Genomic DNA, 12,634 nt, shown 5'->3' with positions numbered 1-12,634 from the left:
TTCCTAAAACAAATCGGTGCAGATCATTGAATGACCTTCTCAATTGATAGCACCTTGTTTCCATAAATGCTTCACCAGGGCTTCTTCAGATCATGCACTTGTTTGATTGATTACGATATGCTTGATTTTGTTAACCTAGGATTGCAATTCCATCACACAAGATAGTTCAAATATAGTTTTTTCTTGCCTGCCAATACAATATCACTTTAGAAGGCTATAAGCCAAATGTTTACAAGTTTGATCAGCCTCAAAATAACAGCAGTAGATGGTCTCCCTTGTTGGGGGACATATGCACAACCATGAAGAAGAAAAAACAATCAATTCAATACAATAATTAATGGGGAGAACCCCAAACCAGGGGAAAAACATGGCCATTGCAGAGTGAAGAACAGAGAAAATATCACCATGTGAAGAACGGAGTACCCAGCATTTCAGAGTTAAGATGTATCATCATCGATCTCTTTGATCAGAGAACGTATGTGAGTTAAGACAGGCTGATCGGTTGTACCATCTTCAATCAGAAAAGGGTCAGTTAACAAAGGCTGATCCTCGTCAATAATTTGATCGGTGTAGAAAATCATTTGACTATGGAGTGTGGGTCTATCTGAACCATTCTTCAGAATAATCTCTAGTAGAACCTGGATTGAGACTTGGCTCTGTTCAGCAATCCTTCTATATTCGTTGGCCTGGATTTGTGCTGAATGCATGTGACCCTCAAGACGACGGTTCATTATTTCATCTTCTCTGTTAATAAGGCGACTCTGCTCCAGTAAATCCCTGTAGAGATCCAACTGATTCAGCATTTCAATTCGGTCAGATACCACTTGATTAAATTTCTGTCGTTGACCTTCGATCATGACTTTGAGGTAACCTTGCTGCTTTTCAAGACGCTGGATTATAGCCGTTGCTTTCGTGTCTGCAGTTGCTGCTGCTCTCCTTTCTTCTTCCAGCTTCAAAGAAGCACGAGCCTCTGCAGTCTTCATTGATTCATTCATTTCCTCCAGCCGATCCTCTGCAATCTTCATTAATCTTTTCGTTTCCTCCAGCTTCAAAGAATCACGAGCCTTTGCATTCTTCATTAAAACTTTCATTTTTTCCAGCCGATCCTCTGCAGTCTTCAGTAATGCTTTCGTTTTCTCCAGCTTCGAAGAAGAACCAGTGGCACGAGCCTCTGCATTCTTCATTAAACCTCTCATTTTTTCCAGCCGATCCTCTGCAGTCTTCTGTAGATGCTTTCGTTTCCTCCAGCTTCAAAGAATTCAGTCTTCATTAACCCTTTCATTTCCTTCAGCTTCGAAGTGGCACGATCCTCTGCATTCTTCATTAAACCTTTCATTTTTTCCAGCCGATCCTCTGCAATCTTCTTTAATCCTTTCGTTTCCTCAAAAGAAGCATGATTGGCACGACGGTCATCTTTCAATCTTTTTATCTCCCTTTTCAATACGAAAACCTTCAAAGCCAAAACTACTATTGTAAACAGGGCGGCCAACAAAATGCTTAAACCAAGAGGGGTTTTCAGAGACAGCATATTCTCCATAGTCACAAATTTGAAGAAGATCTTCAATCTGTTGAAAAGAATGATCGTATAAGAGACTTGGGCAGCAAAGAAAAGCAAAGAAAAGCAAAGAAAAGCAAATGCTTAGAAAACAAGAAGAGCCCAATGCATGCAATGCAATGCAATGCAATGCATGCATTTCTTACTCTGTAATGTCTAGCCAACACAGTGGCTGACTTGAGTAGTGTTCAGTGAAAAAACACGGCAGGTGTACCAGCAGCAAGCGAAGATCCTCCTCAAGATTGATATTGAAAGCCCAATTATGATGAAGAAGAAAGTGTTTAGGAGCTGAGCAGAGCAGAGCAGAGCAGAAAGAATATGTATGAATGGATCTTTTGGTGGTAAGTATAGTTGAGGGTATTTATAGCCTAGCCTAGCCTAGCCTAGCCTTGCCTTGCCTCGCCTGACTATGGGTTATTGTGGTCGTCCGGGAGTCTGTCTGTTTGGATGAATAAGGGCGGGCTAGTTTGTGCATTTCTGTGCCGTTGAGTTGAGTTGAGTTGAGTTGAGTTGAGTGACGCGGGTTGGCTTTGCCTCTAGTTAGTTTGTCCGATGATGCCCGTACCTGGCTGGCACTGTAGAAGCATAGGATGTGACAAATCTTCCCCTTAACTCAACATTGTAACTTGTAAGCACCCCCTACTCCCTACTCCCTACTTCCCTAGTATGTATGTATGTATGTATGTACGATGTAAGTAATTAATGTATACGAGGAAGGAATTAAATGCATGCGACATTCGACATTTGACATTTGACATTCAATTCAATTCAATTCAATGTTCGAGCGAGGAGGAGGCACTCAGTCGGAGATGGCCGGAGATGGTCGACAAGGGTTGGTTCGGCACCGGCACCGGCACCGGCACCGGCACAGTGTTGGTGCCGCCTCAAAGAATCCGGTCCCAAGGGATGGAGGTACTTAATTTGTGCAAAATATGCACAACAATAGGCATGAGGGTCAACCACATTATGCCATTCCTTGTTCACTGGACTCTCTCTCTCCTCTCTTATGGGAGGGGGACATTTTTTTCCCCAAGAGTTTGATAGGCATTCATTCAAATTACTGTAACGTCCGTTTAAGTTGGAGAGAGATTGAAACATGACAAGTTTCCAAAAAATATTGGAATGTTTCTATACAATTTTAACATTACTCTCAAATGGTTCCATTTTATTTATTATGCTTTAAACCTAGGTACCTTTATTTCAGGAGGAATCATCTGAAAATACTTTTTTGGAGGAAGAGGAAGGACATTTGATTTTTTTCAAAACTTTCTCATGACAGTGAACGTGCAGAAAAATTTAATTGTGGACCAATTCTTAAAACAAGTTGTTTGTTTATAAAGAGTCACAGATTTTATTTCGGATAGAATTATCATTCCAGAAACAAGACATCTCCTGGTCTTTCGAGCAGCTTGGTTAAACTACGTCTTGACATAATTCTGCCAATGCTTTCTAAAATGCCCATTAGGCACAAAATTGTTGTACTTAAGAATGCATCTACTAAAACGCCCAATTATAAGCAGTAATGACATTAACTATTATTTTGTAACAATATTAAGTAAATATAGGGTTACTCATGGACTCACCTGAAATTAAATGTTAAAAAGCTTTTTTGCAGTTAAGTTGTTATAACCTAAACCCTATGTAAAACCACATAAACTTCAAAATGTAATGTAAGTTGTATCTTTTGCAGGTTATCCATAGGTCCACCATTAAACTTTTCAAACTTCAAGCAAGTTCTTCTCATACTCTTGATGACTCTCAACTCTCAAGCCATTACCTTCATTACCCGACATGGCGTTCCAATTGTAAATTCAACCACATCCATATAATATTACCCTTTCTATCACACTGATTGAAGGGTTTGAAAAGTTTGTCAATGGATGTACCTTGGGATGCAATGGCAATAACACATGTCAAGTTACTAGTGTTAATATATCAACTTTGCAATGGGTTACTGTTGACTTCGTATCTCATTGGAATTAGGGAAGAAGCCCCAATGTACATTTACATAGTTACATAAGGTTATTACATAAGAAAAAAATCTCTTATGAATCTTGTACAACTAATATTGATTTTGTATATGCTTTGTAAATTAAAGATGTCATGTGAATTTCACACCCCAAAAAAATAGAGAATCATGATCAGATCATATTCATGGTTCATGTAAAACTTGTCTTTCTTAAATGGCAATCCTTCTAGTGGACTACAGACACCACTGGCTAAGATCTCCTTTAAAATGAAGTCTTGAAAGCTTAGGCATAGTTATTTAAAGTGACATGAATCAAGCCACAACTGCCAGAGTGGAATTAAACCAAAAGTCTAAAGCCAAGATCACGAGAGAGGTGGTGCCTTAAAGCACACGGTGAAGTGAGAGACACTTTGACCCCAAGAAAAGAGATGGTCACGTGTACGGTTTGAATGTTTAAACACCTTGACTCAGTTCCATCATCCCAAAGTAGGGGTGTAAACGGACCGGATTCGGATGGTAATCGGATATTTATTTTCTTAAGTAGATTTTTCTAAATGGGCATGAATATAGATTGAATACAAGTTTGTGAGGGCTAGGTTTGAAATTTAAGAATTTAACAACTTTGGTAGCTATTTTAATAGAAAATCTATAAAAATAGTCACATATCATAGATAAAATTTATAAAAATAAGAATAATAAATCTAAATAAGTAACTTAATCGGATAATGGATAATAATCGATAAAAAAGGGGTATACCATATCCGCATCCTATTAATAATCGGACGGATTCGAATACCCCTAAACAGATGCGGATGCAAAGCGGATTTCGGTCATCCATTTACACCCCTATCCCAAAGTCCAATCCCTCCTGTTGCTGGATTCCTTGCTTTGTTTGGCGACTATCAATCTGCCCGTTCTTCCTCTTGTTGGATGAAACTAACCCCTGATGTATGTTGAGAGATAAGGTTTCCAAAAAAACAAAATTCATACATACCCTTTACTGAATCCCTATTCCCTAGTAAGCTCCCCAACGGATTATTGCATTTGAATTTTTTGTAGGCAAGGTTGCAGAATTGTGGTCTCTTCATGTTTCTTTTATCACATAGTAAGAGTAAAGTCCGTTTATAAGTGTTAATAAAATAAATTAAAAATGAGAAAGGGAGCTGAATTGATTGATAATTAAACAGGATAAGAACAAACATTGATTTATCATTTTTGTTGTCATAATCTGTTTTTATTGTTGGAAATAAAAAACAAATCCATTGATTGTTAGAAGCTGAGGCACCTGCATTACATAATTGCATTAGTGAACACGGCCAATTCACCAGCAACTTCACCCAAAATGCCAACCTAGCTAAAAAATCTGTCAGAAAATTAGCAGCTCTTAGAACATATAGAAAAAATACATGCCTCAAAGTTTGCTTTAAGCCTTGTCTGATATCAAAACTCTATTGCATTAGTAATCCCCACAAAAGAACAAAAGAACAAAAGAACAAAAGAGAAAGAAAGACAGAACAGCCTACTAGCTTCTATTCTCCTCCTGAAGAATGATATCCTTCCCTCATCATCAACAGTAAAGAAGATCAAGTTCTACTAACTAATTAAGAAGGAGAATTTGCAAAAGCATTTCAAAACAGAAGTTACAAAAGTGAAGAATCCATTTCAAAAGAAGTACCAAAAGGATCAGTGATACCATCTTCGACCACAGAAAAAGAAGTGTCAGCAAACAAAGGCTGATGATCAATATCATCATCAATTTGACATTCTTGTAGAAGTTGGATCATCTCCTGGTAACAAAGCTGCTTTTGTTCAGCGATCATTCGAGACTGGAAGGCGGCCTCAATTTCTATTGAATTCTGAAGACGCTGGATCGTAACCATTGCTTCGCCTGCTGCTTTCCTCTCTTTCTCCAGCTCATTCTGAAGACGCTGGATGGTAACCATTGCTTCGCCTATTGCAGAAGCAGAAGTAACCATTGCTTCGCCTGCTGCTTTCCTCTCTTTCTCCAGCTCATTCTGAAGACGCTGGATGGTAACCATTGCTTCGCCTCTTGCAGTTGCTTCTGCTTCCCACTCTTTCTCCAGCCCATTCTGAAGACGCTGGATCATAACCATTGCTTCCCTCTCTTTCTCCAGCTCATTCTGAAGACGCTGGATCATAACCATTGCTTCGCCTGCTGCAGTTGCTGCTGCTTCCCTCTCTTTCTCCAGCTCCAGATGAGCAGCATTGACACGACCCCTTTCAGTCTCGAGTAATCTTTTCCATGCCAATATGTCTTCTTCTACAGAAACTCCCCCTTCTCATCCTGATTCAGATTCTGAAGATAGCTCCCTTGTTTTATTAGCATCCTTGGATTTACTTAAACTTGTCCTGTTCTTGGATACAGCAGCAGATGAATTCCAAAAGCTGCGACGCCCAAGTCGCAAAACCTTCACAGCCGTAACCAACATGATGATCATCAGGACAAAAAACACAAAATACCCTTCTAAATACCCAAAACTCATGTTCTCCGTCATCAGAAATCTGAAAAGATCGATCTGAAGAGAGACCCAAAGCTGCTGCTGTTCAGGCTTTGGAAAGTAATAGCTGAAATCTATGGCATATTTATCACCCACTAAATCCAATTGTCATTCTAATTCACTCTCTCAAATTCAAATTCACTTTAACGAACTCTATCATCAATCCCAATTTTATCTCCAACAGATCAGATCAAGAAAAGTTCAAGTTATGGTTAAAATGTCAAATTCAAATATTCAAATTATAATTAAATAATATTAATATATACTATTAATATTAATTCGTGCAGAATTATCACGTGCAAACCTTAATGTATGACTTGTTATTAACTATTAAGACTCAAAGACACATTTTAATGGTAGGATGGTTAGAATTGGAATGCTGAATCAGTTGGATCTCCACAGGCATTTACTGGAGCAGAGTCGCCTTATTAACAGAGAAGATGAAATAATGAACCGTCGTCTTGATGAGAGTCACAAGCATTTAGCACAAATCCAAGCCAACAAATATAGAAGGAAGGCTGAACAGAACCAAGTCTCAATCCAGGTTCTACAAGAGATTATTCTGAAGAATGGTTCAAATATACCCACACTTGACACTCCATAGTCTTTCTTAACTCGCATGCATACTACTAGCTGTCAGGAGCAAAACTCCGTTTGCACGTGCGTTATTATTATTATATATTTTTGTTTGTTAGGTGGTTAGCACCTAGGATGTTATGTATGCCCCTCAGATTTTTTTTTGAAATTTTAAACATTCCTATAATTATTCCTTATCGCTCTTACTTTACATGTAAATACCACCATTTGCCCCGTCAAAAATTAAAAATAAAAATTTAAGATAAAGATGATGAGTAGAAATTTCATTCTTAATCATTATCTAATGGTTATCATTAAACCTCTAATTTTAAGGAATAAAATGTTAAATTCTAATTAAAAACTAATTCATGATTCATGAATTTCTCCCTGTAGATTTTTCTCCTATTTTCATTTATATTTTTCTCATGAATCTCCTCTTTTATTTCTATTCTTTCTCCCTTTTTTTCTCACAGTTAGCAGACATTGGAATTTTCCTAAATCTTCCCCACAGTTATCAGGTATTTACTCTCTCTTTTTCAAATTATTTATTTCTCTCTCTCTCTCTCCACGGTTTTTTTAATATTCTTTTCATAAAGCATAAATTTTTTTTTTCGTTTTTCTTTCTTTCTCCTCAAATTTTGATTATACTAATACCAATTTAAATATCATTAGAATTTAGCCATTAATTTTATCATATCTAATCATAATCATTGATTTTTTTCTCCTAAAATTTCATTTTCCTAAATTTAAATCTCGATTTGAATTTCAGCCATCAATTTTATCATATCTTATCGTAATCATTTAATTTAATTTTTTAATCCCAAAACTTTCTCATCAAGTTTCGATTTCTACTAATAGCAATTTAAATTTTAAGTTTTATTAGTTGGATGTTTAAATTTCTACTATTAATATTATTATATCTAATTATAATCATTAATTTTTTTTAATTAATTTAATCCCATATCTAGTTAATAAACTTCAAATCTATCTTTTTTCTTGTAATTTCTCCCACAATTTCTTTTTTCACCTTTTTCTTTCATGATTTTTTTAAAAAGTTTTTCTCCGACAATTTTAACCCCTACTTTATTTTAATATACATTTTTTAATTTACTTATAATTGTGTTATTTATATTTTAGTCCTATTAATTTACCTAAATTTTTACTATGGACTCCACATCATAATATAATAAAATATTCTGAGATGAGACTCACAGTGGGTCCCGCAATGGCCCACGTATATTTGCTCCCCAATGTCCAATCCTGGTTCCGCTCCTGGTATCTTGGAATACGTAGTGAAAAAACAAACAATGCTATAATGTCATAGAAAACTCTACCCAGTACTACCTCAACCTAAGAAAATCATGAAATCACCTAACTTCATGCCACAGCCAAATATTTCCTTTGAAGAAATTAGTTTATATGGGATTTTCATATACAACCTAGTAAAACAATATTGGGTTCAATTTTCTCTGTGTCTATGTGCCCAAAAAAAAAAAAAAAAAAAAAAAAGGGGAGGTACTGGGAGTAAATGAGAAGATATTCAGTAGCTTTAATACGAATAGAATTCTTTTCAGGTTACACACTTCCTTCTCAAAGCATATTTATGGGGAGATTCTAAGGAAGGATTATTTTTCTGTAGATAATTTTCTAAAACAGGAAGCCAAAATAAAAGTTCAAACCGAATGCATGAAAATTATGAAAAATACCCATTTAACTCTGTTTTTTTATTTTATTAGCAACCTTCTTTAGAGTGATATGGTTATCAATACAAGTTCAGACCCTCTACATCCAGGCATTCAGCGACCGACACACAAGGATAGAGAATTATACTTCTTTTGTAGAGTTCAGAACTCATTTTCAACATTTAAATTCTATTGTAATGTAATTTATAAATGTAAACAGTCACAATTAATGAGAACCTATTCAATATCTTCCTTTCTCAATCTTTAAACTCTATCTCATACATTTAAGACCGTTTCACCTCTAAGCACCAACAAATTGGACCTAGGCTTTTACTTTAGAGAAGAAAAAAATGACCTAGAAATGTGAGATGTGCAAACTGCAGAAACCTGAAAATTTTCTATAATTTTTATATATTCAAGCTCAAATTATCTATATAATTGGAAATGTCAAAACATCTATGTTATGGTCAGTCTATATTTGATGGTTCGACCATTGTTTGTTGGACGGTTCAACCATGATCGACCCGAAGACATCTAAGCCAACCATACTTTGAGCTGTTCATAAACATGAAAACATTTGAAATGTACACACTAAGCATACTAACCTCCTTAAAGATAGGGATAAGAATCCTGATCAAATTGGATAGTTTGAATTGCTATTAGAGTCCAGATTATGCTCCACAATTACAGTTTAAGTAATATCCTCTTGAAGGATAAGATTCTTCTCCCCAGGAAGTTAGCAGCAATTATAGATATCTATTCGAACTTTCCTCATAAACAGGTATGTACAGTTAAAGTAACTCTCCTGATCAATAAAATACACAAACCTTCCTCATAAACAGGTATGCACTCTTGGGTTACTCTCTTTAGCATTGAGAGCTTTACAAATTATTTTCTTCTCCAAAGGCTGTGTGTGTTTTTTTGCAGGTAGGTTGTTCCCCTATCAGGATTTTGCAGCAACAATCAGTAAGATGAGATCTTAGATAAAAACTTACTATTGCAAAGTGGTCAATTGGGCTAATTTCAAACTTACAGGATATTGGTTTTATGTAGATTAATTGGCTAACAAGTTAAGGTATTTGCGACATCAATGACAAATCGATACTTGACATCTCCTTTTGCAAGTCTTTCCATGGCAGTGTTCACATAGTCCATTGAGATAACTTCTACATCTGCTGTTATACTGTTCTTTCCTGCAAATTCTACCATCTCCTGAGTTTCTTTCATTCCCCCAATTCCACTGCCTGCCACAAGCTTCCTCCCTAGCAAATCATAATCACAAAGAGAGAAAATTCTAATTCTTGAATACATTATTATATGTATAAGAATAATTGCAGCAGCCTAGATAAAGATTAGCTCCAAATCTTACCCATCAGCAAAGGGAAGATTGGTAGCTCGAGTGGCTTCTCTGGGGCACCAACCATAATGAGCTTTCCATTAGTCTTCAGTAATTCAATTAACGGCTGCAGTGGGTGAACAGCTGAGACCGTGTCGATGATACCATCCAAGGTACCCATTGCGGCCTAAAATCAAACACCATGATGGCATAAAAAAAAAAAACAAAAACATGTCATAAGAAGTGCAAACTGCAGAAACCTTCATCCATTTTACCTGCATTTGATCAGGGTCACGGCTAACTAAGAATGAATCCGCACCAAGTCGCTCAATCGCTTCCTTCTCCTTGCTAGGCGAGGTGCTGATCACCGTAACCTTAAGACCAAAAGCCTTACCAAACTTGACGGCCAAATGACCAAGTCCACCAAGACCAACCACACCCAGGTGCTTTCCAGGTTCACAGAAGCCAAAATACTTCATGGGACTGTAAACTGTAATCCCAGCACAGAGTAAAGGCGCAACAGCATCAAGAGCCAAATCGTCGGGGAATCGAACGACATAGCGATGATCGACGACGATCTTGTCAGAGAATCCACCAAAAGTTATAGAGCCGTCGTGGTCGAGGGAATTGTACGTAAGAATAAGTTTGGGGCAGTAATTCTCCAAGTCCTGAGCGCAATTGTCGCAAGAGCGACATGATTCGACCATGCATCCAACGCCGACCTTATCTCCTTCTTTGAATTTGGTTACATCACGCCCAATCTCCGTCACCACGCCAGCAATTTCGTGCCTGCAAGAGGGATTTGAGCAAGGCAGCCATGGCTAATAGGTATGATGAACACTCGATCTTTTCTGAGTTTTCAATTTTCATTTAAATGAGTTTTATGACACTTCTACCCCTCGTTTCGTTTCTCATGACTTGAAGGAGGACTAATATGCTGTCCATTTTTTACACTTGTGAAGCATCATCATTTAGTTTAATTAAGAGTCCAGCCCACCCACTTCCAATCGATGGGCCAGGTCAAGGTGCTTTAGAGCTAGGCCTACCCACTTCTAGAGCCACTTTCCTATCAGCTCCTTCCAATTTCCAACTGGGAGACCTGAATGCTGTGCATTTAATGTGTAGCACCTCTTGTCAACGGTCAAGACCGAGATCGAAATCTCAACCCTTGGCAGCACAGTGTTGTGCATTAATGTGCAGTACTGAAGTTAAACCGTTTTAGTTATCCTTGTACAAATCTTTGAATTATGTGTTTTTCTTCATACTTTTCTACCACACAAACCTTTAAGTACTAACAAAATGAATCAGAAATAAGGCCATGACTTCATCGGATCCCACCCTTATTGATGTGGTGAAAAAACATAAGGAAATCATACATTAACATTACTCTCCTGAAGAGAGGTCGATTCGACTCTCAAGGAAAACATAAGTTGGAATCCTTTGACAGGTAGAGGTAGAGGTAGAGGTTTGGGCTAACCTCACCTCTCTCCACACCATATTAAGAAGGGGGTTACTTCCTGAATTTTGACAAGATGAATCATAGGCGAGACCCTCAATGGGCCCCTTCTTAACATGCGGTAAACAGGTGTGGGGACAACATAGACCACTACCACTACCAGTCAAAGGTAGGGCATCCAGACTTATGAAGAAGGTGTACTAACTGTAAGAGCATGTCATGTGACTCATAATTTATGAGACTGAGCAAAAACAAAAACCATGCCCCACCTGCGTAACTGATCTGATCCTACAACTCTACAAGCATCACGGAATCAGTTTCAGTTATGTTTTGTCAGAGAGGATCTGTTTGGTTGTTTGTTATGAACCATTTTAGAAACTGAGAAGCAAAATAAAATTAAGGAAGAAGAGAACCATAAAGAGCAGGTGTATAGATATATAGATACCCACCCAGGGACCATAGGATAAATTGCAGTTCCCCATTCATTCTTAGCATTGTGAAGATCAGTATGACAGATACCACAATACAGTATCTTGATGGTTACATCCTTATCGCCATTAGCTCTGCAACTCAAAATCACATACAACTTTATTAAATTTGCAATAACTCAAAGACACGGAAAAATAGCTATCAATTGCAACTATTCGACTAGACAAAGTAGAAAAAGACGATGTGGGTAGATTAAATCCTATGAAAGGAGGTACCCAAATGAAATTTTCCTATGAATGGGAATAAATTAGTCTGAAATATGAGTTAGCACAGGCGATCAGGGGATTTTGTCACAATCAACTAGAGCAAATAGAACGTTGCAGAGTACCGAGCAGAAGAAGAGACAACCAAAAAAAGGAGAAAAAAGTGAAAAATTACCTTCTTGAGAAGTTGAAAGGGGAAATGACTCCAGAAGGATCTCTGGCCGCCCATCCCACGGCCTTTTGTGGATGCTCCTCCTCTGATGTTTTCGGCATTTTCACAGAGAGACAGAGAGAGAGAGAGAGAGAGAAAGAGTGGTTGGATGAATTGCAAAATAGAGGAGGAGGAGAGTATATATGGAGAGAGACAGAGGGAAAGAAAGCAAACCGAGAGAAGAGTGGTTGGATGAATTGCAAAATAGAGGATGAGAAGAGTATATATGGAGAGAGAGAGAGAGAGAGAGCCACTTTCCCAGCCATGCGAGTGGCATGGGAGTGCCTTGGCGTATGAATCATCATCAGACGGTTTTTTTTGGTAATCAACATTTCATTGAAAATGAGACAATGAGTGACTGAACACTGCCGTATCAGCCACTCACTGGAAATAGGTCATTCGGTTGGGCTCTCAACATCGAATGTTTGGTATTAAGAATACCTGCTCGATTACTTTTCATGAACGATTTTGAAGAAAATAGTATACCACCCAGTTGCGTGCAATGTGTGTGACCAATTCCAATACTAAAAATTGATATATATCATCATAAATAGCAAAAGCCATTTGATGTTCAAAACCAGGAGAAGTGCTTGAGAAAAGTAACATGAATGATACTCTTAAAGGGATTTGAAACCTTT

At 37.5% G+C, this 12,634-nt stretch overlaps 1 protein-coding gene across 1 annotated transcript; it reads right to left on the bottom strand.

The window, feature by feature from the left end:
- Positions 1-8,984: 8,984 nt before the first annotated feature.
- On the bottom strand, positions 8,985-12,158 carry LOC149017091 (putative mannitol dehydrogenase). The gene is made up of 5 exons (XM_089151404.1): positions 11,961-12,158; positions 11,543-11,656; positions 9,913-10,426; positions 9,671-9,824; positions 8,985-9,563 (listed from the first exon to the last, which is right to left on the bottom strand). The coding sequence occupies exons 1-5, from the start codon at positions 12,056-12,058 to the stop codon at positions 9,364-9,366; spliced, it is 1,080 nt and encodes a 359-aa protein (XP_089007530.1). The 5' UTR covers positions 12,059-12,158; the 3' UTR covers positions 8,985-9,363.
- Between the last annotated feature and the right edge of the window lie 476 nt (positions 12,159-12,634).

This window comes from Hakea prostrata, chromosome 4 (assembly GCF_041222555.1).
Source record: "Hakea prostrata isolate BN-2017 chromosome 4, UWA_Hpros_2, whole genome shotgun sequence".
Classification (NCBI taxonomy): domain Eukaryota; kingdom Viridiplantae; phylum Streptophyta; class Magnoliopsida; order Proteales; family Proteaceae; genus Hakea; species Hakea prostrata.
Note: the sequence above shows the minus strand (reverse complement) of the source record. Positions and strands in the feature narration are given on the sequence as shown.

Coding starts and splice junctions, on each gene's coding strand:
- LOC149017091 (XM_089151404.1), bottom strand. CDS start 12,058: ATGCCGAAAACATCAGAGGAGGAGCATCCACAAAAGGCCGTGGGATGG. Junction 11,657..11,960: donor CCTTTCAACTTCTCAAGAAG/GTAATTTTTCAC, acceptor TTTGAGTTGCAG/AGCTAATGGCGATAAGGATG. Junction 9,825..9,912: donor GTGACCCTGATCAAATGCAG/GTAAAATGGATG, acceptor GTTTGATTTTAG/GCCGCAATGGGTACCTTGGA.